Here is a 26,971-nt window from a genome sequence, read left to right as displayed (position 1 = left end):
TTAATAAACGTACCTGATAATAGAAAAAATTAGAAAATACAACAGAAGGTTTCAGAAATGAAGTAATAAGGATAGGGGCACTACTATATGCAGACGACGGATTAATACTAGGGCACACACTAGAAGAAATAACAAAATCAATAAAAACCCTTATGGAAATCGCAAGTGAATGTGGCCTAAACATAAACAAGGACAAGAGTAACATACTAATATACAACGACTGGTACAGTATCGATGATGTGGAGAATATGGAACACATAGAAGGAATAAAAATAGTTAAGAATATTAAATACCTAGGAGTAACAATCAACAACATGAAAGACTGCTTCAGAGAAACAGATAAAAAGGGCCCAAATTAAAGCAAAGCAGATGGCAAATATGGCTAATGCAGTCATCAATAAAAGCTGAAGCAGGGTAAAAATAGGAAAATTGTACTGGAAAGGACTAGCGATGCCTTCATTCATGTATGCGATGGAAGTCATGAAACTTGACAGGAAAACAATAAATGAATTGCAGAAGATAGATAATAAAGTATACAGAGCAATATTGAAAGCGCCAAATTACACAGCAAGTTGTTGCGTTAAGATCTGAAATAGGGGCCTCTTCCTGCCAATCTAGATATATCAAGAATAAACTTTTCTACCTGAAACATACACTAAAGAATGGTGGAAATAGGCTCCTATATGAGATAACAATGGATCAGTATGAAAATAAAAAAAAAAAAACTGGACAATGCAAGTAAAAGAGTATATGAAAGAACTAAACATAAACCTAAGTAAATTGAAGCAGTTAAAGACAAAACAGTTAAGAGAAATAATAAACAATTGGGACAGAAAAATATGGCAGAAAGAAATGAATGAAAAGTCAACATTAAGAATCTACAGAAATATAAAGAAAGCATAAGAGAAGAAATCTGGTATGATAACACTGAAAAAACAATGCTGATCTAGGGCCAGATGATCAGTAGGGCCAGACTATGATCAGTACTAGGTATACTAGGATTAAATGATAGAAATAGGATAAAAGGAGAAGATACAAAATGTTTATACTGTGAGGAACAAAATGAAAATTTAGAACATTTCTTACTTTACTGTCAGCATACAATGAAATTAGAAATAGATATAGCTTTATGCAGCAACCATATCAAGAAAATAAAGAGGAATTAGTAGCAAATATAATCTTATTGGTAGTACTAATGAGGGAGGAAGTGGAGAATAGGAAGATTTTTATAAAAGAAATGTGGTATTTCAGAGAGAAGAGCTCAAGCAAACACAAACATAGGAGGAATAAAAGAAGCAAGGGAGCCGTTTCAAAGGCATATCCCACCCACTACTACTACTACTACTACGGCTGGGTCGATATGAACCGATATATTTAGTATATTTAACTGTAAGTAATGTTAAAGGGAAACAAAATAAAATATACAATACCTACCTAATATTTGGTGTTATCATGAGGCACCTTGTTTCAGTCCAGTATATAGGTACGTTAAAGTACTTAAGTTAGTATGCTGAGCTACTGAGTACGGTAGTCAAAGCGGATCCCAGCGAGAGCGTGGCCCAGTCTAGCCTACGATTGACTGAGGTTGGAACTGGTGTTCGTCAAAAGTTTCTAGATAATAACATTTTTTCTAGTTTCGTGCTAGTTATGTTAACCTAACGTTAGCCTCCTAGGTATATGTTAGTCTACGACAGTGATGATAGCATACAACCGCACCACCGGTAAACTACCTAGGCTAGCTGAGGTGCCTTACTACGTTTAAAGATATTTTTTCCTTAGTTAGGCTAGGTTAGGTCAAGTCGTGGATTGAATGCAGAGTGAGGGGTCAAGACTTACTTGGAGGGAGCTCCACGAGGGGACCAAGCCGTACTTAGAAATACCACGAAGCCCCGCCTGACAAGGTTAAGTAGGACAAAGCATTTAAGGTTAGGTTAGGTAAAGCCAAGTTTTGTTAGGTTATATACTTATCCGCAGACAGAGCCTATAGCTCCTAAACTATGATCCCAAATAAAAAAAAATGCATAGAATAAAAGTTGTTCGGCATGGCGAAATCTCCCCGAAAAGTCACTTGCGTCATCATGTTACGCCAATTTACCATCCGACAATTTTTTCATCGGAACGTAACTTTTTCTAAGTACCCAGTTGATCTTAACCCTGTCACGGAGGCCGGAGCTCTCGTATTTCTTGAGATGGCTGCAATGAAGCGCTGTACTTCACCCGACCTCATCGCGGGAATTTTAGGCAATGGTACTAACAGCTCTAGCTAAATCCTGATCACATCCCAGGAAAGTTGTATAAGCTAGTCTTAGCCAACTTTCATGATTAACTGTTTTGGTTACCACATGCTAATAGAAGGGGTGGCCCATCAGAGCATCACATATATGTTTTACAGTATGCTATTATGGCAGTAACACAGCCTCTTCTAGGCTGGAGGGTTACCCTAACAAAAGCACAAGGTAGACTACAATGGCAAAAAGATTCTTGTCTAGGCTACCATAGCCTTGCTTGAAGGTTAAGATATTCTTGTGATTTTGATTTTTGAGACCCCAGGAGCTTACTACACTTGTTGAGACTTTTGTTAGGGTACTTACACCTTTAATTTTTATTACTTGGTAATTTTACTGTTTTCATAGGATTGACTGCATTTGGGAGAACAAAGCATCGACAAAACTGGGGGAAGGATCCGTACAGTATGCCTAGAACTAACCTAACCTGAACCAAGACAGAGCATTGTTCACAGGCCCCCATAACCTACCTGGGATATATTTCCATGCGAATAATATGTGTCCCTTCTGAATTCATTCAACCCACAGCCTATGTAGACTAGCCTATCTTTGTGAGCCTTCCCTAATTATACAGTAAGTTTAGCCTAAGAGTAAGGCTCGTACTGAATTATCAGTAGAGTAAGTTAACCTGCCTAAAAGAATTAAATTAACAAACAGTATTTACAACAATTGTTGATTTCTCAATATATACTTAGCCATAGACGACTCAGTATGGATTTTAAATATTTCCGAGAGTTCATCATGAAATGGAATACGTATAGTTTAGGCTGGAACTAAGAGGTCTCACTCAGCACTGGAAGGAAAATTGACAGTAGTAGGCTGGAAAGGAGTAACAGGAGGACAACCTCACAGTTGTACTATGGAACAATTGTTGCGAGACGGTGGGTAGCAAGATGATAATATGAATAGAGGTACAGTAAAAGGAAAGGAAGGGGTTGCAGCTAGGGGCCGAAGGGACGCTGCAACGAACCTATAGTAATGCCTACAGTACACTGCATGAGGTTGCACTAATGGCACTACCTCACTACAGGGAAGAGTTTATGATGTCAGGCAAATATGTTTTACATTTACTGTACTGTTTATTTTAGTTATATTAATAATTGTTCATAATTATGCTCGGGCTTTGCCAGATGTAGTTTTGAGCATATATTTCCATTGAATTCATCAATTTAAATATATTTAGGGTAATGGAAAACTTGATAAATACTGTAGTACATTATTTTAAATATATGTTACCAGATAAAATACTCACTAACGTTTTCAATTTTTCAGATGAACATTTGACATACTGAATAATACATTGATGAAATGCTTCGACAAACATCAAGCACCTCCTCTATTTATTGAGAAGACATAGTGCCATAACATCAAAGTCTAGACTTTGTTCATCTACATCGAAAGGTAATGTTTTAGTTTTTCATAATATAAAAACTACAGTATTTAAATGTTTTATAAACTTTGATACTAAGAGATTAATAAAAAAAATTTAAACCTTGGTTATGCCCATATTTTACATTATCACTAATTATACAGTGTTGATATACAGTATAATGTTTTGCAAGATTTCTAGTTGCTGTTTATTGGCGTAATTTCTTACAACTAAATGGCAGTGCTGTATTGATCAAATGGCAATGATAGCAGCCAAATACAGTAGTGAGCTCCTAGTTTCATACAGTACTCTCCCACAGTTTTGATCTACGTATTCCATTAGCAATTTTTCATATACAGTAGACCCTTGACTCACGAACACAATCCGTTCCTAGACCTTGGTCGTGTTCCAAATTGTTCGTGACTCGGAGCTAATTTCCCCATAAGGTTTAATGGGAATAATATTAATTGGTTCTCGACCCCTACGAACCAATATATATTATGTATATTTTGCCTTATTTTACACAGATAATGTAAAAGTCAGTGTAAAAAACCTTAATATATCTAATAATATAATTTAAAATGGTAAACTAACACTATAAAAACGTTTGTAAAGTGAACACTTACTATGACTGGCGAGACTTCTGGCTTGACGGACAAGAGAAGAGGAGGGTGGTGGGTGGGGAGGAGGTTATTGTGCGGAAGGAGACCCTCCCCCATCCAGGTCGGGGAGATCTCGTTCCGGAGATTCAACTCTTCTAGGTTTTTTTGGTGAACGTTTAATCACAAACTATCCAATGTCTGTTGCCTTTTCCTTCCTTGCATAACTTTTCTGAAATGGCTCATTAAATTTTCATTGAGCATATTCACGATCCTGTTCGTAACAATTTTGTCCGGATGATACAATTCAAGGAAGCACTGGACATCATTCCACTTTTCCAATGCGGCTTTTATCACATCACTGCTGACATCTGTAACTTCCTCCCCAGCCTCCTCTTCGTCAGTTGATTGCTCCGAGCAAGTTGCTCCTGCTGCTCTTTGTGGAGTTGAACAAGTTCGTCCGCAGTCAAATCTTCTGAATGTTCAGCGACCAATTCTTCAACATCTTCGTCGTTGACTTGTAGACCCATACTGTTGCCCATGGACACAATTTCTTGCACAATCTCTGCATCGAAGCCCTCAAAGTCACGGACAGTTACGCACTGGGGCCAAAGTTTTCCGCCACGCAGAATTTAATGTGCGGTACGTAACTTCAGTCCATGCGTTATCAATGAGGGTTATGCAGTGAAAAACATTAAAGTGCTTCTTCCAAAATTCTTTTAAGGTTAATTTTGTCTCTTCAGTTACACGGAAGCATCTGGAGAAGAGCGCCTTCGTATATAATTTCTTAAAATTGCTAATGACTTGTTGGTCCATGGGCTGGAGAACAGAGGTCGTGTTGGGTGGAAGGAACTTGAACTGAATGAAGTCATGTTCACTGCAGTCAGCCAAGTACGAAGGGTGTGCCGGGGCATTATCCATGATCAGAAGGCACCGCAGGGGTAGCTTGTTCTCTGTTAGGTACTGACTCACGGTCGGCGCAAACACTTCATCAATCCACTCCATAAACAAGTTCCGTGTCACCCATGCTTTTGTATTGGCCCTCCACATTACAGGCAGTCTGGCCTTATTTACGTTGTGCTGCTTAAAGGCACGCGGGTTATTTGAATGGTAGACAAGTAGCGGCTTTAGTTTCAAGTCGCCACTTGCGTTTGAGCATAACAATGGTTATCTTCCTCTGCACCCTCTTCTCACCATCACTCTTCACTTTCTTACTTTCACCACCACTCTTCACTTTCTTAGGGCCCATTATGAAGAAAATCACAAGTTTTAGCGCAAAAAATGCTAAGCGAATTGACGAACGTCTTGTACACAATGAGATGAGACAAAGAGCGATGCGTGGGTGACGCCGTGCGTGGGCGGCTGGAGGATGGCTGTTCCCATGGCAACTCAAACGCTCTCACGTGTGCTGGGCGATTTCGCGCATTTTTCAAATGTTTGTGTCTAAAAATTAGTTTGTGAAACAAAGTGAATTGTTATTTTCCAGAAATTTCCAGCATTTTTCAAATGTTCATGTCTCAAAATTAGTTCATGACCCAAACAGAATTTTTATTTTCCGCATTTTTTTTTGTTCGTATCTCAAAGTTAGTTCGTAGGTCAAGGGTGAAATTTTACCTATAATTTTGGTCGGGGCGGGATCGAGTTGTACGTGGGTCAATGCGTTCGTGAGTCAAGGGTCTACTGTACTGTATTTGGATTTTCAGTTACCTTTCTATTGTCCTGCCTTTTAAAGCCTTACAAGGTGATATATTTTTTCATCAAATCCAGAATTACTTGTAACTGAAATTTGACAATGCCTTTTGAGTCTTAAGGCAGATTAGTTCTTCAAGTAAAGAAAAGATAGCATCAAAATATTAACAGGATGAAAATAAGGAAACTGGAAACATGAGAGGAGTGAGGGCCAATTTTCAACTGTATTTAGTGGAGCAGCAAGGTCACAGTTGATATGTATAGTAGTTCAGTTATTTTGATGTTAAAATTGAAATAAACAATTTTCTCACAGGTTTATATGGTAGTGACTGCAACTCATCTGTTGTTTACCATACTTCCCTTGGCTTTATGTATGCTGCCACTTACCATATCATTTGTATAAAAAAAAAAATTAGATATGTGGAGCTGTAATTCTCTCAAAAAGGTAGATAGATATTATTAAGCACACAAGCACTTTATCAGTGAACTCAGCTGTTGCATCAAATAAGGCATTACAGGCAGTCCCCGCCTTACGACGGGTTCAGGTTACAATGTTCTGAGGCTACAACACTTTTCAATTATATTTATCACAAATGATTTCCAGGTTTACGATGCAAGTTCCAGGGTTACAATGCCAATCTGGCAGAAGAAATATGACTCCAAAAATGCACAATAATCAATATTTGAAAGTTTTTTTTATGAAAAATGCAATAAGAATGCAGTTTACATAGTTTTTAATGCACCCAAAGCATTAAAAGTAAGGTATTCTTAGGATTTTTGACGATGTTCTGGCTTACAACGATTTTCGGCTTATGGCACGTCTTCAAGACACGGAACCCGTCGTAATCCTGGGACTGCCTGTACATACATTTATTTGAAGGGCTTCAGATATCTTAGGGCATTGCTGACCTGTTATTGGTCAGTTTCCCACAGCTATACCACCCACTGCTTGTTCCTCTAAGAAGACTGTGTGTGCAATGAATGGGGCTCATGCACGTAAACACCATCTACTAGTATTTAGCAGGCCAAAGTCTTATTGATTAACAGAATTAACCGGGCAAATTTCTCCCCTAGCTAAGAATATGCCGCACCACCAATCAAGAAAGAGCTCTTAATCTCTAAATCCTTTGAATATTCTAACCCAGTGAGGATCTCTATATGTACACAGCAATACAGTCTTGAAAATTTAAGGCATTGGTGCCTAGTGCTTTTAAGTAGTAATACAGCCTCTTGTAAGCGCATGAATATTTGCGTTAATAATACTACCAGGAAGAACATTCCCTAATTTTAAAGTGAAATGGAATGGAAAGGACAACATATCACTACAATAGACTGTGATGCGGATATCTTGTAATCTCTCTTGCCATTGGTTACAACATCAGTATTACTGGGCTATAATGTACATCAGTATTACTGGGCTATAACGTGTTATCCTGCAAGCTGGCGATCAAAAGTTGCCATTTCTTGCTAGAATATAGACAACAGTTCCCGCCAAAGGTGAGGGAAATGTGATATTGATGAGGTTTCTTAATTTGGACCAAATAAGTAATAACTGAGGAGATCAGTCCACGCAATGGATTAGACATTTAAATGACTGTGGAAATTAATCCCACACAGTAAAATGGTTAATAGCATAAACTTTATGGAGGATAGCTAAACAGGACAGCTTTTTAGTGTTGGTCTATATCAAATTCCCAGTGCTGAACAAGAGGAAACAATCACTTCAACCAGTCTTGTCACGAAGGTAAAGGTTGCAGACATCTAGAAGGTATTTTGTAACTAAACTGAATAAAATTTAAGATGATTTTTTTTCCCTACAAATACATTACAAAACTTTATTTTTACTTAGCATGCTTTCTTCCCAGCTCCACTGGTGGGTGCACATATTGCCTGCAACGTCAAGAAATGTGTATACTTACTTGTAAGACACCCAGGAGGTTTTACCTGTTGCTAACCATTGCTTAGCAAGTTTAAGCAGCTTTATGGCTGTGTTTACCTATAGATGGAACATGGCATGTAGGCACAAGTAAAAATTTAAAATTTTATGCATGACACTTACCTGGCAGGTATATATATAGCTTATCCTCTTGACGCACTGGCAGAATTTCAAAACTCGCGGCAACCGCTAGTACACTGGTAGTTCAGGTGATGGCCACCCCGTTCCCGTGGCGCTGGTACTTGGAACTATTCCCGTTTTCCTCAGATTTTCTCTGCCAGCCGAACCGGCAACATCGTTGTTGGTTCTCTGATAGAATTTCCTGCTCGTTGACTGACTTTGGGTATTGGTATCATATTCACGAAGTTAGCGTGGCAATCGCATTTGGTTTGGATTTTGATTTAGTATGTCTGATTCAGGAAGTATGTTTAGAGTTTGTGTGAAAGAAGGGTGTAAGGTGAGACTGCCGAAATCATCGGTAGATCCACATACTATTTGTAAGAAGTGTCGGGAGTTTGTATGTACGTGGGACAATAGGTGCAATGAATGTCAGTGTCTGAATGAGAAAGAGTGGAAGGCTCTTATGAAGTATGTTGAGAGATTAGAAAAAGATCGGGTTAGAAGATCTGTCTCTAGGAGTGAGAGATCGGGGTCTTCGAGTAAGCCTATGAATGAATCTTTGCATGTGTCTTCTCCAGCTCATTCACATGTAGACGTAGCACCTTCCCCTCAGGTTTCTCCTGCGCCCGTTGCTGTATCTGAGGATACTACTGATCCACAAATTGTGAAAGTGTTCGCTGCCCTTGCGTCCATGGGAGATCAAATTAAACGATTAACAGACAAAGTGGAAGTGTTTAGTGACAGTGTTGTGGAGGGGGCGCCTGATCGTCCCTCTCGTGCTCCTAGACCGAGACCTCTGTCAAGCTCCCAGACCCAAGGGAGAAGGCATGTCGACAGTCGAAGGGAGGCGAGAGGGGTTTACTCGCGATCAGTCGTCCCTTCAGGCAGTTCTGTTGCTTCCCAGGCTGCAGCAGTACGCCATGGAAAAGGCGATACTGGGAAGTGCCGTTATTCATCGGATAGTTCGGCGTCAGAAGGAGTAGGCGTTTCGCGGAAGTATCGCGTCCTCTCAAGAGGTCATACTTTCCGTCCTCATCACAGGATGAAAGCTGTTGATCAAGAAGGGTGGAGTAGCCATGAGATTTTTTCATCGGAGGATGAAGAAGCTATCCCTATCAAAAGGAAGAGGATTTCTCGTCAGTTGGAAGTAACTAGCGGTGCAGTGAGAGGTGTTTCTCCGCTTAGAGGAACTCCACTTGCGTGAAAGACCGCAGGATCGCTCGCGCTCTCCGTGTTAGCCCTGGGTTCGTCCTCAATCTCCTCATCATCAGGAGTCTCGTAAGGAAGCGGAGACGAAGGAAGTTCTGCGGGACATGCAGGAGAGATTAGCAGTGATTGTCCAATCATGGGGAGAAGCCCGAACAACCTTCGGTTAGACGTAAGGACTCGTCTCTCCCGGTTAAGTCCTCCAAGAGGACGCAGGACGTGCAGCGCAAGCCAGGACGCAGTGGCATCCCTTAAGAAGGACGAAGCAGTGCAGGACGACAGGACGCAAGAGGATGATGGACGCATGGTGGACGCATACGTTCAGGAGGACGCAGGACGCAGGCGGCAGCAGGTGGAAACTTTTTCTCGACAAGGAAGAGAGGAGTTTTACAAGGAAGAATTTGTGGAGAGTGCGGGAAAGAGACAAGAATGTGGAAGCTCCTTCCTCGGACTACAAGAGACTAACAGAGTGCCTCCTTTCTTTGTTTGAAGGAGATTTTCAACCTTCAGGCCCGCCATCGCCTTTGTCTCAATTTTCGAAGACGAAGACAACCAAGAAATCGTCTTTTTTGAAAATGACTTTGTCTATTTCAGCCAAGAAAGCCCTTCAAAGTGTAAAATGAGTGGTTGAAGGAGAAGAGAGAGTTGGGGGGAAGACTTCTTTTGCGTTTCCTCCGGCCAAGTTGGCTTCTAAGTCTGGTGTTTGGTACGCTACGGGGGAAAGTCTTGGCCTGGGAGTTCCTGCCTCCTCCCAGGGAGACTTTTCCAACATAGTGGGACAGCTCCCGTAGACATGCTTTACATTCAGCCAAAGGTGTGGTGGACTTCGTCAGAGTTCGACCATTTAGCAAAAGGTATCTATCGGACTTTGAAGTTTTTTTTAATTTTCTTGACTGGTCGTTGGGGGCTCTGGCTCGGACTTCGGAGATGGAAGATTCGTCAGAATCCGAGTTACCGAGAAATATGTCCTGTATGGATAAAGCCTTGAGAGATGGAGCTAATGAACTGGCTTCACTTTTTACAGCAGGCGTTTTGAAGAAAAGACATCTTTTGTGCTCGTTCGCTGCTAAAGGAGTCTCGAACGCGCAAAAGTCGGAGTTGATGTTCTCTCCTCTTTCAGGACAGCTCTTCCCTCAGGATATCATTAAGGACATCTCGCTCTCCCTCACTCAGAAGGCTACTCAGGATCTACTAACTTCTTCTGTAAGGAAGTATTTACCTTCTAATGTAATGAAGAAGACTCCGAAGGATACAAGAACATCACAGCAGCCCTTTCGGGGTAGGACTTTTTCCCGACCAGCATTTAGAGGGAAAAAGAGTTCCAGCCAAAAGAGGTTCGAAAACCTCAACCAAGCAATGATTCAGAAGTCCTCCAGACTTGTGTGGGGGCCAGACTTTTAGACTTCTGGGAAGTCTGGCAAAGCAAAGGAGCGGATTCTTGGTCTGTAAAGGTAGCGAAGGAAGGATACAAGATCCCCTTTCTCAAGAAACCACCTCTCGCTACAGCTCCGAGAGCCCTAGGGGCTCATTACATGAATTTAGAGAAGAAAGAGGCTCTTTGCATCAAGTTGTCAGCATGTTAGAAAAGGGGGCCATAGAACCGGTTCTGGATCACGAATCCCCAGGTTTTTACAACCGTCTGTTTCTTGTACCCGAAGTAATCAGGAGGTTGGAGGCCAGTACTGGACGTAAGTCAGCTAAACTTGTTCGTAGAAAGACCAAGTTTACGATGGAGACAACGATTCAGTGCTGGCAGCGGTACGACCAGGGGACTGGATGGTAACGCTGGGCCTTCAGGATGCGTATTTCCACATTCCGATTCATCCAAGGTCTACCAGGAAATATTTTTGGAATTCCGTGATCCAGGATAGGATTTATCAATTCAAAGCCCTTTGCTTCGGTCTGTGCACGGCTCCTCAAATTTTTACAAGAATGATGTCGAATGTGGCAAAGTGGCTTCATTTGTTAGGAGTCAGTGTCTCTCTCTACCTCGACGATTGGCTCATAAGAGCACAATCAAAACAGCAATGTCTGGAGGACACGAACATCACATTGGATTTAACTCAGCAGCTGGGTCTGATGGTGAACCTGAAAAAGTCACGGTTGATCCCCTCTCAGGAGCTAGTTTATTTGGGGATTCTGATATCCTCAGTGACTTTTCAGGCTTTTCCGTCACCCGAAAGGCAGACCATGTGCCTTCGGAAAGTGCAAGAATTCCTATTGAAAGACCAATGCTCGGCGAGAGAGTGGATGAGCCTGCTGGGGCCGGGGACACTCTCTTCGTTAGAGCGGTTCATTTCCCTAGGGAGACTTCACATGAGGCCCTTACAGTTCTTTCTGAACGAAGTCTGGCCAAGAAGATCGCAACCAGATTCCTTCCAGTTTCCAATTCCTTTAAAGATAAAGGAGGAATTAAAGTGGTGGCTAGTTCCGGGGAGGTTGTCAGAGGGTACGTCACTCCAGCAGAGGAACCCAGACCGGATATATTTTCCGACGCGTCAGACGCAGGCTGGGGAGCAACGCTGGGCCCTCGGGAGGAGTCAGGCCTTTGGAACGAAGAAGAGAAAGCATGGCACATAAACAGGAAGGAACTGATGGCGATCTTCTTGGCTCTGAAAGCGTTCAGACCGTGGATCAGCGGCAAAGTGGTGCAGATCAACGCGGACAATACCACAGCTCTGGCATATATACGAAAACAAGGAGGAACCCACTCGTTGTCCCTTTGCAACTTGGCGAAGGAGATTCTTCTGTGGTCGGAGAGAGAAAACGTCACCCTGCTCACCAGGTTCATTCAAGGAGAGAAGAACGTCAGAGCGGACCTGTTGAGCAGGGACGGACAAGTGCTTTCCACGGAGTGGATGTTGCATCGTCAAGTATGCCAGAGACTGTGGAAGCTCTGGGCACACCAGTAGTGGATCTTTTCGCTACCGCAGCGACGAAGAGGTTACCGAACTATTGTTCTCCAATCCCGGACCCTCTTGCAGTCGCAGTCGATGCCTTCCTACTAGATTGGACGGGTCTAGATGCGTACGCATTTCCACCCCCATTCAAGATTTTAGGAAGGGTAATGAAGAAATTCAGAGAAAGTCGAGGGAACAAGGCTGACTCTGATAGCCCCATACTGGCCGGCCCAAACGTGGTTCACAGAGGTACTGGAATGGACAGTGGATTCTCCGAGAAGTCTACCCACGAGAGTAGATCTTCTCAAACAACCCCACCATTCGACAGGTTCCACAAGAACACCCTCGCTCTGGGTCTGACTGCGTTCAGACTATCGAAAGACTTGTCAGAGCGAGGGGTTTTCTACGAGAAGCAGCGAAGGCAGTTGCAAGAGCACGAAGGCCATCAACTATCAAAGTGTACCAATCGAAGTGGGAGAACTTCCGTAAATGGTGTAAGAATCGGAAGATTTCTTCATCCAGTACCTCTGTGACACAAATTGCAGATTTCCTTCTGTATCTGAAGAGGAACTGGGTTTGGCTAATCAGACAATAATTAAAGGTTTTATAAATGTATGTTTTGTCTGCAGATGTTTAGGCACAGAGGTTTTAGATCTGTCCAACGACGCAGATCTTAGAGATCTTCTCAGATCTTTTAATACAAAGAAGGATCGACTTTGCAGAACTCCTTCTTGGAATTTGGATGTCGTTCTCAAGTTCTTGGAAACGGATAGGGTTTGAACCTATGGGCTCAGGTGCGCCTTTTGCGAGAGCTAAACGAAGAAGACTATTTTCTTTAGTAGCCTTAGCTACAGCTAAAAGGATTAAGCTAGGCTTGCAAGCTATTGACAAGCAAGTAGGTTGGAAGCACAACAAAGCAGTTTTTGTTCTTTTCAACAGGAGTTCTTACAAAGAATGAGAATCCTTCGCATCCGTGGCCAAGATCATTTGAGATTTGAAGGACTGGCTGATCTAGTAGGTCAAGAACAAGAAAGGGTTCTTTGCCCAGTAAGAGCCTTACGGTTTTACGTAGAAAGAACAAGAAGCATTAGGGGACTTCATGTTCTTCTGTGGTGTTCTGTTAAAGATCCTACTAGACCTATGTCTAAAAACGCGGATGGCTTTCTTTGTAAGAGAAGTCATTAAAGAAGCTCATTTACTTTGTCAGGAAGTATGCTTCGGCTTGATTAAGGTTAAAGCTCATGAGGTGAGAGCAGTAGCTACGTCCTTAGCATTCAGGAAAAATTTAGCCCTCAAGGACATTATAGATTCAACGTTTTGGAGGACAAACTCGGTGTTTACCTCTCATTACCTTAGAGACGTGAAGACAACTTTTGATAATTGTCAAACGTTAGGCCCGTACGTATCCTCAGGTACAGTACTGGGCAAAAAAAAAAACGGGGGGGGGGGGGGAGTTCCCACCCCATAACCTAATAACATGCTAGGTTTTTATTTTAATGAGGTTATAGTGTTTTTTATGGTTGTCTGAGAAGGTTAATACCAGCTCAGTTTTTTGGTGTAGTGTTTATTATTGTATGTGTGTGTGGTTCAGGTGACTAACTTTCCTAGCATGAATGCCCGTGGTAAATGAGGGCTAGGGTTCTCTGTCAGCAGATTGGTGCTCATGTCCAGTTGTCAGACCCTTGTTGTTAGCTTTCTCAACAAACAGGTCACATCCTAGTTGAGAGCTACTAAGGTTTAGCAGGCTAAGAGGCAGGACCTACGAAGTCAGCTACCTTAGCAGGTAAGGAACTAAATAAGTAATTTTAAAAATAGTTAATTTTTGAATTATGACGATGTTGCTGTCTATGACCCACCTCCAAATGTGTCAATCAGCTATAATATATACCTGCCAGGTAAGTGTTATGCATAAAAATGATATTGTTATGATACAATAAAGTTTTATGCATACTTACCTGGCAGGTATATATTAAATTCCCAACTTATTCCCACCCTCCTCCCCTCAGGAGACAGGGTTCAGAGAAAATCTGAGGAAAACGGGAAATAGTTCCAAGTACCAGCGCCACGGGAACGGGTGGCCATCACCTGAACTACCAGTGTTACTAGCGGTTGCCGCGAGTTTTGAAATTCTGCCAGTGCGTCAAGAGGATAAGCTATATATATACCTGCCAGGTAAGTATGCATAAAACTTTATTGTATCATAACAATATCATTTTTAGAAAACTGTCTTGATTTGTACAGATAATTCTACGTTATTTTGCCTAAGGTCTTTGACTAAATTATTCTGTGTATCAACCATTAATTTATTTCTGGTCATGATTCACTCAGTATTAAAATGTTTTTCAGGTAAACAATCAACAGTCCCACAGCAGCCAGTGGGATTCAGATGTTAGTCATGACATCGTATCCGTGTAACTATTCGATATGGATTTAGTTCAGCATCTTGAAAAAAAACTTTCTCTTGTAGACTTTGCTAATAAGGAGGCCTAACAAGATTACAGGCTGCCATAAGGTGAGTAAAATTATGTATTTTATTTTATTTATCCTTGTTTTATTAGCTCATAGAGATTGTTACAGTGCAAACATAGTAAAATATATAGCATAAAATGTACTGACCAAATGTCATGGTAATTGACAATTGTTTAATATAATATAAACTTGCAAAATAAGGTTAGCTTATAGAATTTTAGGTAATTTATGATGCTATAAAACTGGATAATTGTGCTTTTGTATGACTGGTTTTAATTAAATTGTTGGTTGTGAATGTTTGAGGGGTGCAACGGCAATACAAATTGCCTTTTGAGCCATTTTTAGTGTGCCATATAAGGCCTATAGTAAGTGGTACTTCTTTGGGTCTCCATACTCACAGCCAAACTAATGCCTCTAAATGAAATGTTTACTTTTTACATATCACACCTTTACTGTTCATTCAAGTTTTGAAAAAAAAATAAATAAATAAATAAATAACAATGTGAAGTTATTTCTTGGTAATCTAGCAAATGCGCACCTGGTAAATTATTGTTAATGCAAGGAAAAGGATAATGCAAAGAAAAGATTTTTCATCCGTTTAAAATTGGATTTTGACCTAAGAGTCAAAATTGCAATTTATGTAGTATAAGTACACAGCTTTGTTCTTTACACTGCACTGTATTTAGAAAAATGGTGCAGGGAAACACTTTCTTTGAATAATATGTTTGAACAGAGAAAGTTTCACGACTATTTCAAATTTTGTTAGTTGATGACCTTGTGGATTGTTTGTTTGAATTTTAGATTTTTTTACTAATGAGAAAATGCTAGGCAAAGGTTAAAGGATATATTATGTGAATTAGCACCAGTGAGGAATTTGTGTGCCACGCTGTAGCCCTATGTGAATTGCTAGATTGTCGAGCATAAATGTTCCAAGTTTGACATTTTAGATTTTAGTAATCCAAACAAGTAGGTTGTTTTCTTGTGAAAATAGGTAAATAATTTCATTAAAACATTGTTACATTGATGCTGAAGATTTGTCTCAGGTGATTGATAAACTAGAACTGTGTGTGAAGAGCTGGAAGTCGAAGAGTTTTATCTTTCTTTGTTATAAGCTCCCTGTATTTTTATTTTTTATAGTGCATCATGCCAAGCAAACTTTTTACATTTATTTACAGTGGAAAATTTGGAGTTTACCATATACGTATTTTAGTATTCTTCTGATACTTGCTGGATCTTCTTTTTACAGCTTTGCAGATCAGCTAGCTCAGGTTGACACAGAAGATGTAGAACCAATGTATTCTGTTCTTGAAGACAGGTAAGGATCAATCAAAACTAGATGTAAGTTTTTCTTCTGTTCAACAACCAAAGAAACTATAGAGAAAGAGTTGTTAACATTCCTACTTTCACAAAAAGCAAAGGAAATGTGAAACAAAAATTCATTGGTAATAAAAACCTACCATGCAGTAGGAATTTGTATACTTAGGCTTGTTTGCAGGCACAAGCATTGAAATAAAAATATTTAAATATATTTAGTCATTGTTCTAAATATGTACAAATGTGAAGACTTTAAGCCATGACACACTAAGCCTTATGTAATATGCTTTGAATCAGCCTCTCCATCCATTTATTGGTGGGGTTGGGAAGACGAGGTAATAACTAGGTTAAGGGGAAATAGTTTTTATTTATGAAAACAGTTTTGTTTTAGGAAATTTATGTTCATACAGACCAGGGAAATTATTTTACATTACCCTTCTCACTTTCCAATTCTTTATTACAAATTAGTTTCCGCAACACCATTGATTTATATATGTTGGGTCTCAAAAGTTGAGCCAAAGGATATGTTTTTAATCTATATTGCAAGTAACAACACAGGCCGTCCTGACTTTAAAACATTACCTGTAAAGTATCTTAAGATACTTAAAAGCAGAAATTAAATTATTGGTGTCCTGACAGTAATTCTTTTGGTGCTTTTCTCTATCACTGCCACTGAAATATGTGGCCAGCTGTGAGACATTTAAACTGCTGTATATCCATAATGTGTGTTTAGCAGAGCAACTCAAGAATGGGTACGCAGCGCAGAGTTAATCTTCTAGAGAGATTAACCTAATGAATGTATTACCAAATTTGATCGAAATCTGTTTACCTGTTCTTCAGGTAGTTGCTAACAGACACTGGTGAAAACAACTTATCTGTTTGTACTAAATGAGGGCTTCTATCATTTCTCCACCCAAAGGAGTAGAGAGTAATGCATTATGTATTATGAAAACAGACTGCAGTTCTTCACATCAGAGATCTCACACAGTCAGCAGACTGGCATATAATTGTATGCATGGGTGTGGAGAATACATTTTAAATCTCCTTTCAGTATCAAAATGAGATCAATCTGATACCATTGATTAGATCTTGGATGTGTACATGATATTTTTCTACTTACCAGGTAGTTTACCAGTAAAATATATATTGGCAACACAAGGAGTAGCATTAGTGCAAATTTAGAGTTCTCTGGCCATGTTCATTAATTATTTCTGTACTTTCTCTTCCAAGGCACTTAGGTCAGTAACCACTTTGAAGTTCCATAGGACCATTACTTTCTCTTAAGGGTCATTTATATAATTTGTGACGAGATTATAGAATTTAGTTAATTCTTCAGTTAGGAGTTTAATGCAGGCACATATGGACTGAAATATTCATAATCCATTCATAAAATGAAAAATCAAGGTCCTTTATTTTGACCAGGTAACAGACATTTTAGGACAAATTTCTGTGTGGGATATGGTATTTTAACTGACCTTATCTAGACCCCTTCACATGTGTGGCATGCAGGCATCCTTAAGTAGGGCTACTTGGCCATGTCAACAGAACTCATGACCATCCCTATGGTATACGGAAAACCAGTAATTGCCGTGGGCTGTCCAGTTTCATCCTTTTATTGGGTGGAAGCACTGTCTTTAGCTATAACAAGAATCATGTCAGCTAAAGGGTGGGGACACTGAAGCTTCTGGTGAGAAAGATTTACAATCCTCTTCTGCCTGCCTAGGGAATGTACGACTGACCCCTTCTTTTTTCGGGGGGAGGGGGTCTCTTAGCCTTTGACCAGTCTTCCATTAGACAATCGAGTTGCTTCCTAGCAAGGAAGACTTACTGGCTTTTACACTTTACCAAAGGATGACCTAGAGGCATCTACAGTACAAGTTAACCACATTCTGTTCTTTAGCCAAAGTTCTGCAGCCAGAGTTTATATATACAGGCAGTCCCTGTGTTGCGACGGGTTCGGCTTACGACGTTCCAAAGTTAAGGCGCTTTTCAATTATATTTATCAGAAATTATTTCCCGGGTTACACCACTTACTACACTGATCTGGTAGATGAAATATGACACCAAAAATGCAAAATAATCAATATTTGAAGGTTTTTTTTATGAAAAATGCAATAAGAATGCAGTTTACGTAGTTTTCAATGCACCCAAAGCATTAAAAGTAAGGTTTCCTTAGGATTTTTGACGATGTTCCGGCTTACAACGATTTTTGGCTTACGACGCATCTCGAGAACGGAACCCCTTGGACTGCCTGTACTCATTTCCAGGAGTAGCTACTGTATGTTACTGAAATATGTATATACACCACTGATGGTGTGATTTATCCTAATATTTACACTGGAGCAGCACTGTATGAAGTAAAGTGCTCGTTAATGTTAGCTAGCATGTTTAAATTATGGTTATTTTCATGGAAAGCCAAATACTGTTTGAAATTGTTGCTGAGCACACCATGTGTTATTCAGCTGCAGTTCTTCTGTAACATTCTGTTACATATAATAAGAATTTTAGTCCCAGTATTAACCAGCTGTTTTGAAACATGATATTGTTATGATACAATAAAGTTTTGTACATACTTACCTGGCAGATATATACTTAGCTATAGACTCCGTCGTCCCCGACAGAAATTCGAATTTCGCGGCACGCTACAGGTAGGTCAGGTGATCTACCGCCCTGCCACTGGGAGGCAGGAATAGGAACCATTCCCGTTTTCTAATCAGATTTTCTCTTCCACCTGTCTCCTGAGGGGAGGCTGGGTGGGCCATTAATCGTATATATCTGCCAGGTAAGTATGTACAAAACTTTATTTTTTGTACATGCAACTTCCCCGGCAGATATATACTTAGCTTATGTCTCTGACGTCCGACAGAAATTCGAATTTCGCGGCACACGCTGCAGGTAGGTCAGGTGATCTACCCCCCTGCCGCTGGGTGGCCAGGAATAGGAACGTTCCGTTCTAGAACCAGATTTTTCTATCTGTGCGGTAGTGTCAACATATGTTGTGCTACCTCCTGACTTGATTTTCGTTTTTCATCGCCATCGATCTTCTGGGCTGTCTTTTGCAGGGAAGTACTGGGTCTTTGGTTCGGCATACGCTTTTATTAACTTTTTAATGAATTTGGCTTCGAAAATTTCGAAGAATATATGACGTGTAACTACCGAAATTTTCGGTAGACACTCACATAGTTTGCAAGAAAGGGAAATATTAATATTTATTCATTAATATGTGTAATAAGTGTTAGAATTGATTGAGGAAATATACTGACTTCCTACTTTAGGGAGTCAGTAAAGCATGTAACTAGATACGTTTCTTTTAAATGTTTTTTAGAAACTCGTACTAACGAGCAATTAGAGTATTAACAGTAATAGTAGTGTTGCATCCTCATCACCTTCTTACTTCGCAGAAACTTCAATTCATAATTGCAATTTGAAGACAAGGATTGTGGCTCAAAATGCGAGCTATTGAAAGGTAAGAATGATTACTAGTTGTTCCCCATTTGCAGTGAGGGTGCGTCTGATCAGCTCTGTCTCGCTCCCAGGCCTAGACCTCTTTCAAGCTCCCAAGCCCAGGGGAGAAGGAATGTCGAAAGCCGTAAGGGGGTTTCAGAGAATCCCCAACCGGTCAGGCGTCCCCTCGGCAGGTTCTGTAGAGCGTACCCAGACTGCCAAGGATAGCCATTGAAAAGGCACCTCCTTAAAAAGTGCGTCTCTTCATCTTACATCCGAAAAGACGAAGAATGTATATGTTTTTTGATGATCTAGCGAGTTCTCTGCTAAAACTAAGAGAACACTGAGCAAGAGCCAGCCAGGAACTTAGGAAGCCGCGTTCTTAGCAAGCTAGCGTGAGCCACGTTCCAACAGCCAGCAGCGAGCCGCGTTCCAGAAAACAGAAAAATAGCGCGAGCCGCGTTCCTACAACCAAACGCGAGCCGCGTTCTAGCAACTGAGCGCGAGCCGCGTTCTAGAAAATTTTTTCTTGGCGCAAGGCGCCTTCAAAGAGACGAAGCGCCAGCCTGGCGCAAATTGCAACAGAAAAACAGACGGCTAGAGCAAGGAGCCTTATAGTACAGTGGCAATCAGAACGATCCTTCCATGAACGTTTCCGGGGCAGAGGCTCTTTCTAAAGGGGTCTAGTAGGCGCTCGGAACTATCAGGGCGCACGGGACCATTCCACACAAGCGAACGTTCCAGGAGCGAGTCTCTTTTCTAGCGTGCGGAACATTCCAGGCGCGCGCGGAACTATCCAGGCGCTAGCGCAAGGAGCCAGGCGCCAGAATATTCCAAATCTTCTTAAGAGAGAGAGGTCAGTCGCGAGGCTCCTCTTTGAGTAATGCGGACACACTCCTTCATTCATGCTCTTCCCTCGTTATGAAGAGGCAAGCGCTTTGGGAGTTTTTCTTATAAGAATCTCATCGACGTTTGGGTATGATGGCGGATAGGAAATATCTACTTCCTTCCGTAAACCCTACAGACGAACAGGAATTCTGTCTCTTCCGCGATTTATGAGGGAAATCACGAAGATTTAAAGAGTTCCTGGATTAACTTCCTTCCTTAAGGAGATATATATACTCTTTCTATCATTCTATTAACGAAAAGAACGAAGACAGTAAAAATTTTTCCTTTATCTGCCTCGGCAGGGAAAGAAGGTAGTTGAGTATCTGCTGTATGAGAATACGATACGGCAAATCACACATACCGTAGTTACTTCTTTGTAGAGCAACTCAATTATCAGTATCCTTCCAGGAATTTCCTAGGAAGACTACGCTTAAAGGGATTGTTAAGACAACACCTACTTAGCTTCTAGATTTATCGAAGTCTTGTTTCGCTTAAATATGCATTAATAAGAACTTCCTGAAGTTCGATAATTTTATAAGATTCCTTTATTTAATGGAGTAGCTGGCACTCTGGAAGAAAGTAAGGCCAGACGGCTAATGGAGACTGCTATCGCGCCTTAGAGACCAACGCAGTAACATGTAGGTGTCGGTCATGAGTGGTTGGTTTACTGTCTCTCTCCTGCGGGATGGAATAACCTAACCGTGTCTCTACCCTACAATCGCGGTTTTAGCCTCGGATTGAGGGGATAGTAAGCAAACATAAATAAAATATTGTCTGCCTTTTGCTAAGAAGCTTTCAATAAGAAAGATATTACAACCTTTCAATGCTGTTTACCGTAGGTAACATTATTAAAGGATTCTAACGCAGCGGAACTCTATATTATATGATGCTCTCATGCTTACGAAAGCATGGCTTATTAGAGTAAATGCTTAGTGAGAAGATGAATGTAGTAGAAGAGAATTCACTTTAAGACTACGGTATGGTCAAGTCTTATGCGCATACCGAGGTTAACTACAGAATTCCTTAGTATCCTTACAAAGGTTTCCTAGATTAATGCTGTTTACCACAATTGTGACAGTATTATAAAGGAGTCTAATACGGCAGAGCACGAAATAATATAATTCTCTCATCCTTTCGAGAAACGCACACAACCTTTTTAGAATCGGATATTGCTCAAGAGAAGATGGGTGAGTCGGATGGGAAACATTCTCTTGAGTGGGCAGAAGTTGTTTCCCTGAATGGACTATTTCACTACGTATAATAAAAGTTTTTTCCATACTAAGAACGGAATTAACACGTGAAGGATGTCGGGTACCATAAGGGCACAGATTGTTCTGGCACATACCTTAAAAGAACTAGAAGGAAGCGCCAGCCTGGCGCAAATTGCGCCAGAAGCGCCAGCCTGGCGCAATGCGCCAGAAGTACCATCCAAGATATTTTCTCGTTTTAGCGAGTTATAACCTAAGAGTCCAGTAGTGGTTGGTTTGGTGTTTGCTTCTCACCTCGGTGGTCGCGGAGGGTTCGATTCTCGGCCATTCCATTGAGGAGTGAGAGAGGTGGATTTCTGGTGATAGAAGTTCACTCTCGCGTGGTTCGGAAGTCACGTAAAAACACCATACAAACAAACAAACAAACCAGTAGCCTCTCGGAGGCTCGGTAACGGCAAGATTCGTTCCTGATTTCGTTACCCATTTAATCGGAAAAAAAAAAGGGGTCGCTTTTTACAAGGAATGATGGAAAGATTTTTTTTTTTTTAATCACTTAAGGGCCAATTCCACGACTCTCTCATATCGCAAAGAGCATCGAGAATCTCTTTTTTTTTTTCGCCCCTGTTCGCGTTAACAAAAGAGAACCTATTTGGGAACAGACACGGAACGTAACGATCCTTAAAGGTTCGATGCAAGATTTTGCATGTCCGTGAGAACCTTCTCGATCGAAGATAATAACTGTTAACGTATGTCTAACATTTATTGAAAAGAGTTTTGAGAACCTGCGGAAAGTCTTCATAGATCTCTTCGCAAGGTAGAAGACGAACAGGCTTCCTATAGACTGCTTCCTTTCCTCGAACCAAGAGAGGTAGCAATATACGACATCTTTAACCCCTTCAGCACTGGGACGTACACATGTACGTCTTTTACGGTACAGTAATAAAAGACCGGGACGTACGCGTGTACGTCTTTCATCCCTCCTCGAAAAGCAAAGCGTTTTCTTTAGCTTGGATGGTTTCCAGACACAGTATTGTGTACGAGAGAGGTGCTGAAGCTCCACCCACAATTCATTCTAACCAATGAGCGTCCGATGGACGTCGTGACGTCATTTTTCATATGGGATATTAGGAGGGGTACTGGCCAACATATACCAGTGCGCCTCAGGCTATTATCCGAGAAAGATGATTACGATTTTGTCCGTAAACCACGTAGATTTGAATTCCAAATCTTTTTCCCTTTTGATTGCAGTTATTTTTTTTTTTTTTTTTTTTCAGTATCATGTCAGATGATAGTGTTTCAGAGTCAGGGTCTGAGTACCTGCCAAATCTATCAGATGATGATTATAGTGATAATTTTTTAGAGGTTGACAGTGACAACGAGTGTTTGGAAGACATTGAACCTCTTGTCGATGAAGGCTGGCAGTTCATAACTGATCCATCTTGTGACTTGCGCACAGACCCACCCCCCCCTGATTCACGGAGGGTGGCAATGGGATTCCTGCTTACACACCAGATTTCATACTTGCTTACGTGATGCCTTTTTTTTCCTTTTTTGTGGTGATGTAATTGACAAATTGTGAGAATGGATGAATGCTCGGGCAGAGTAGTACTTTCATTCAACAGGAAAGCGTAAGGTGAAAGAACTTCTATGGAGGCCTGTTACTTGTGATGAGATGTGTTTTTTATAGCTTGCTGATGATAATGGGGAGTGAATAAACTGCCCCATATGTATATACGTATTGGTCACGAGATGCTGTTGCTTTATTATCATTATTATTATTATTATTACTATTATTACTGTTTTATTATTATTATTACCAGCTGCCTAAACATTCATTGATGTATATGCTGTTTCTGTATGAAACCTAGGAATAACTGTTTCAGTAAGAAAACTAGTACTGCTATTACCATTACTACTATTTTACTACTACTTTACTACTTTTTTCTGCTACTTTTATTTCTATTACTTTACTGCTATTTCTACTACTTTATAACAGTTCCTACTTCTGCAATTACTTTTTCTACTAAATATTCCTATTTTTTCCGATATTCTTCTACTATATTTTTTATAATTTTTTTGACAATGGGGTAAAAATATTCATTGAATATCCATACACACAATGTTTTCACATAAGAATATGAAGGAAAAATATGAATATGAAGGAAAAATATGAATAACATAAAATTTAGTGAGAGCAAGTAATGATTGACACTCGTGGTCGACATGGGGTCTCATGCGGTATGCAAGCATTAGCAGCAATGCAGCAGGCCAGTGGCGAAGGGGTTAATTTAAAGAAGGGGAATAAACTTTAGTCGTTTTTCCCTAGTTATAAATTCTTAACAGATATTAAGATAAATGGGCGTCAAAGGAAGAGAGGATGAATGCCTCATTTTGGCCTTAGAGAGGTTTGGATTCACAGAAGTCACGTTCTTCTCACAGCATGTTTCGTAAGGCTTTTCCAAGAGTATCTGGATATTCTATCAGAATCTATTATAAATAGACCTGACCTCTCCACTCTGAGTCTTTCCACGTGCAGACTGACCAGAAGTGGACATGAATGAGAGGATTTTTCAAGGTAAATGACAATAGTCATGGCTAAGACATAGAATTGCTGCAGATCGTGCTAGATGGAATGAGGAAACTGTCCTCTTCCGATACCTCTGTGAACCACATAGCGAGGTTTTTTCTTCACTTTCAGAGGGAAGAATCACCTATGTATATCTGCTATCAAAGAACGCAGTAAAAGGCTATACTCTGTCTCTACAAGGGGAATTATTGAGATAACAGAGGATTAAGATCTTCGGGATCTATACGATACCGCAATACGACAAGAGTAGGATATCATGTACTTCGAATGGAATTTTTTTTTGTGGCCACAGATTCCGTGTTCCGATAAAATGGAACTGCTCCTCATCAAACTTCTTTGAGGAAGTTTATGAAGGAATTCTTTGTTTCTCTAGCCCTAAACGACCAAGAAGACAAGTGAATTTTTTGTTGCATTGGAATCTCGCATCAGATTCAATGGAGACTCGGCAATGGGTTCTTGCCAAGCATAGTATGTCTGGCAAAAGAACTAAATCCCTCTATTCCTGATGCAACGCTTTCAGATAGAAGTTTAGTTGCCCAGGCAGGGTACTTACATTTTCATCTACAGAAGAAGAGATGGTTTTAAACGTTTGCCTACAGAGTCTTCGGGGTGCGATGAGGGCTCAAAATGCTTCCCAGAAGGTATTCAGAAGAATACAATAAGAGCTAGAAATCAGGGTTCCGCCCAAACTTTCAGCTCAGTCTCTCCTTCGACTTCCAGACTCCTTCCCTTCCTTCGGCAAGGATATGGGAAGATTCTGCAACGAGGAACCTCATCAACATGTAAGAAGAGATCTCGTTAGCAAAAGAAGTGTTCACGAAGGATCCTCCTCGGAGGAAGACTCTTCTCTCTCGTATTGTTAGATATCCTGTCGTCTACTGGGTGTAGCTGACTAAAAAATCACCTCCCCTTGCCCAGGGGGGGGCCAAAAGCTCAAAGGGGAAGAATTTCTTCCACCCTTCTCCAGTCTCCCCCCCCCCATGATAAACTATGTGGTTTGTTCAGGACTCTCGGACAATGTAGCGCCAGCCAAGCGCCAAATGCCAATACAGGCGAAAAACGCCAGAGGCGGCAGCTCCAAGGAACTCTGCTGTCATGGCCGGATACTGAGAAGGATCGGGCCTCCAACCTGGCGCAAATGCGCCAGAGGCGAACAAATCGGACCAGATATAAGAGTGTCCGAGTGGGGTGGGGGGGAAAACATCGCCAGGGAAAACAGCCTAGAGACTCTTCCAAAGCTCGAAAGCTCCAGCAAGTGTGGAGGAGCCAAGCCAGGCGCGAGGCGCCAGCCAGGCTCTAGGAGCCAAGCCAGGCTCTAGGAGCCAGCCAGGCTCTAGGAGCCAGCCAGGCTCTAGAAGCCAGCCAGGCTCTAGAAGCCAGCCAGGCGCCATCCAGGTGCCAGGCTCCTTCAAGGCTAGGCTCCAGTCAGGATTGAGGATCCATCCAGGCGCAAGGCTCCTTCCAGTAAAGAGAAACCTAAAGCTCTGTCATGTAAGAGGGCTAGTCCCCATTGATATGATACAGGTAAGGGCTGCCATGTAAGTGGGTCAGCCCCCATTGGCACGATCCGAGAAGGCTCTGTCGTGTAAGCGGGCTAGCCCCCATTGACATGATCCAGAAGGGTTTGTCAGTCATAGGTCCCTACCTCGCTGAAACTCTTGAGGCATGCAGACTCATAGACAGTAATCATGAAGTCTTCTGCCAAGCTCCAGGCGCAAGGCGCCAGCCAGACGCAAGGCTCCAGCCAGGCGCGAAGGCGCTAGCCAGGAGGGAGGAGCCAATCAGGCGCCAGCCAGGCGCGAGGCGCCAGCCAGGCGCGAGGCTCCAGCCAGGCTCTAGGCGCCATCAGGCGCAAGGCTCCAGGCCAGGCGCGAGGCGCTAGCCAGGCTCCAGGCTTCACCCAGAAGAGATCTATATCAATAATGCCCTGGCCTTCTTTGAGACAATGTGATCTCCTAAGCACTTGACAAGTGCATTGATGATTTCTTCAAACAGCTGAGAATTAAAAGCGCATGAAGTGCGAGCTTTTCTGTATTCTTGTTCTTTCCTTAACAATATGTCATAAGGACATATTAGCTGTCACATACGGGAGATGCAACTCTGTGTTGACTTCCCATATCCGAAGGATGTCAAGATAACCTACGAGAGATCCTTCTCTCTTGGTTGATACGTGTCTGCGGATACATTGCTGGGATAGGGAGCCGATACTGATCCTTAACTAGTGAGTTAAATTTTAGTTAACGTACTAACCCTCGTGTTAGGATCAGGTGATCGGGATCGGTGTTGTGCTCCCTTAATTATGCCACTAGGCATAGGCATATTGTCATGTAAGAGGCTCTGTCGAGTAAATGGATAAGACCCCATCGACAGACCCCCAAGAACTCTTAGCCATAGGTCACATCCTCGCTGAGGCTCTTGAGCGAAGCAGATTCCTAGCATTAGCCATGGAATCTTCCGCCTGAACAAGTAGGAACCAAGGTTTTATTTATTTATTACCTACAACGTATGTTGTTTACCTGTCTATTCAGTAAATAGTTGTCTCTTACCCACCACCAAGGGTGTCAATCAGCTAAGTATATATCTGCCGGGGAAGTTGCATGTACAAAAATGATATTGTTAGAATACAATAAAGTTTTTGTACATACTTACCTGCAGATATATACGATGAATGGCCCACCCCAGCTCCCCTCAGGAGACAGGTGGAAGAGAAAATCTGGTTCTAGAACGGGAACGGTTCCTATTCCTGCCACCCAGCGGCAGGGGGGTAGATCACCTGACCTACCTGCAGCGTGTGTGCGCGAAATTCGAATTTCTGTCGGACGTCAGAGACATAAGCTAAGTATATCTGCCGGGTAAGTATGTACAAAACTTTATTGTATTCTAACAATATCATGTATCATAACAATATCATTTTTGTACATTCAACTTCCCTGTCAGATATATACTTAGCTATAGAC

The 26,971-nt window shown here is 41.4% G+C and overlaps 2 protein-coding genes and 1 long non-coding RNA gene across 3 annotated transcripts in view; 2 read left to right on the top strand and 1 right to left on the bottom strand.

Annotated features, from left to right (window-relative positions):
* The window catches only part of LOC135197692 (ras association domain-containing protein 10-like), a 708,795-nt gene that overhangs the window by 547,121 nt on the left and 134,703 nt on the right, over positions 1-26,971 (bottom strand). The gene's annotated exons all lie outside the window — the stretch shown is intronic.
* Positions 1,329-14,514, top strand: LOC135197690 (uncharacterized). The gene is made up of 3 exons (XR_010310644.1): positions 1,329-1,389; positions 3,558-3,686; positions 14,451-14,514. It is a non-coding gene; the product is annotated as an uncharacterized LOC135197690 (long non-coding RNA).
* Positions 14,529-26,971, top strand: part of LOC135197689 (glutamyl-tRNA(Gln) amidotransferase subunit C, mitochondrial-like) — a 62,597-nt gene continuing 50,154 nt past the window's right edge. The window contains 3 exon segments of the mRNA XM_064224708.1: positions 14,529-14,583; positions 14,586-14,616; positions 15,820-15,888. Of these exon segments, the coding sequence (XP_064080778.1) occupies positions 14,529-14,583; positions 14,586-14,616; positions 15,820-15,888 (155 nt within the window).

Source organism: Macrobrachium nipponense, chromosome 21 (genome assembly GCF_015104395.2).
Source record: "Macrobrachium nipponense isolate FS-2020 chromosome 21, ASM1510439v2, whole genome shotgun sequence".
Taxonomy (NCBI): Eukaryota; Metazoa; Arthropoda; class Malacostraca; order Decapoda; family Palaemonidae; genus Macrobrachium; species Macrobrachium nipponense.
The sequence above is the reverse complement of the archived record's forward strand: the minus strand, read 5'-3'. Positions and strand labels throughout refer to the sequence as shown.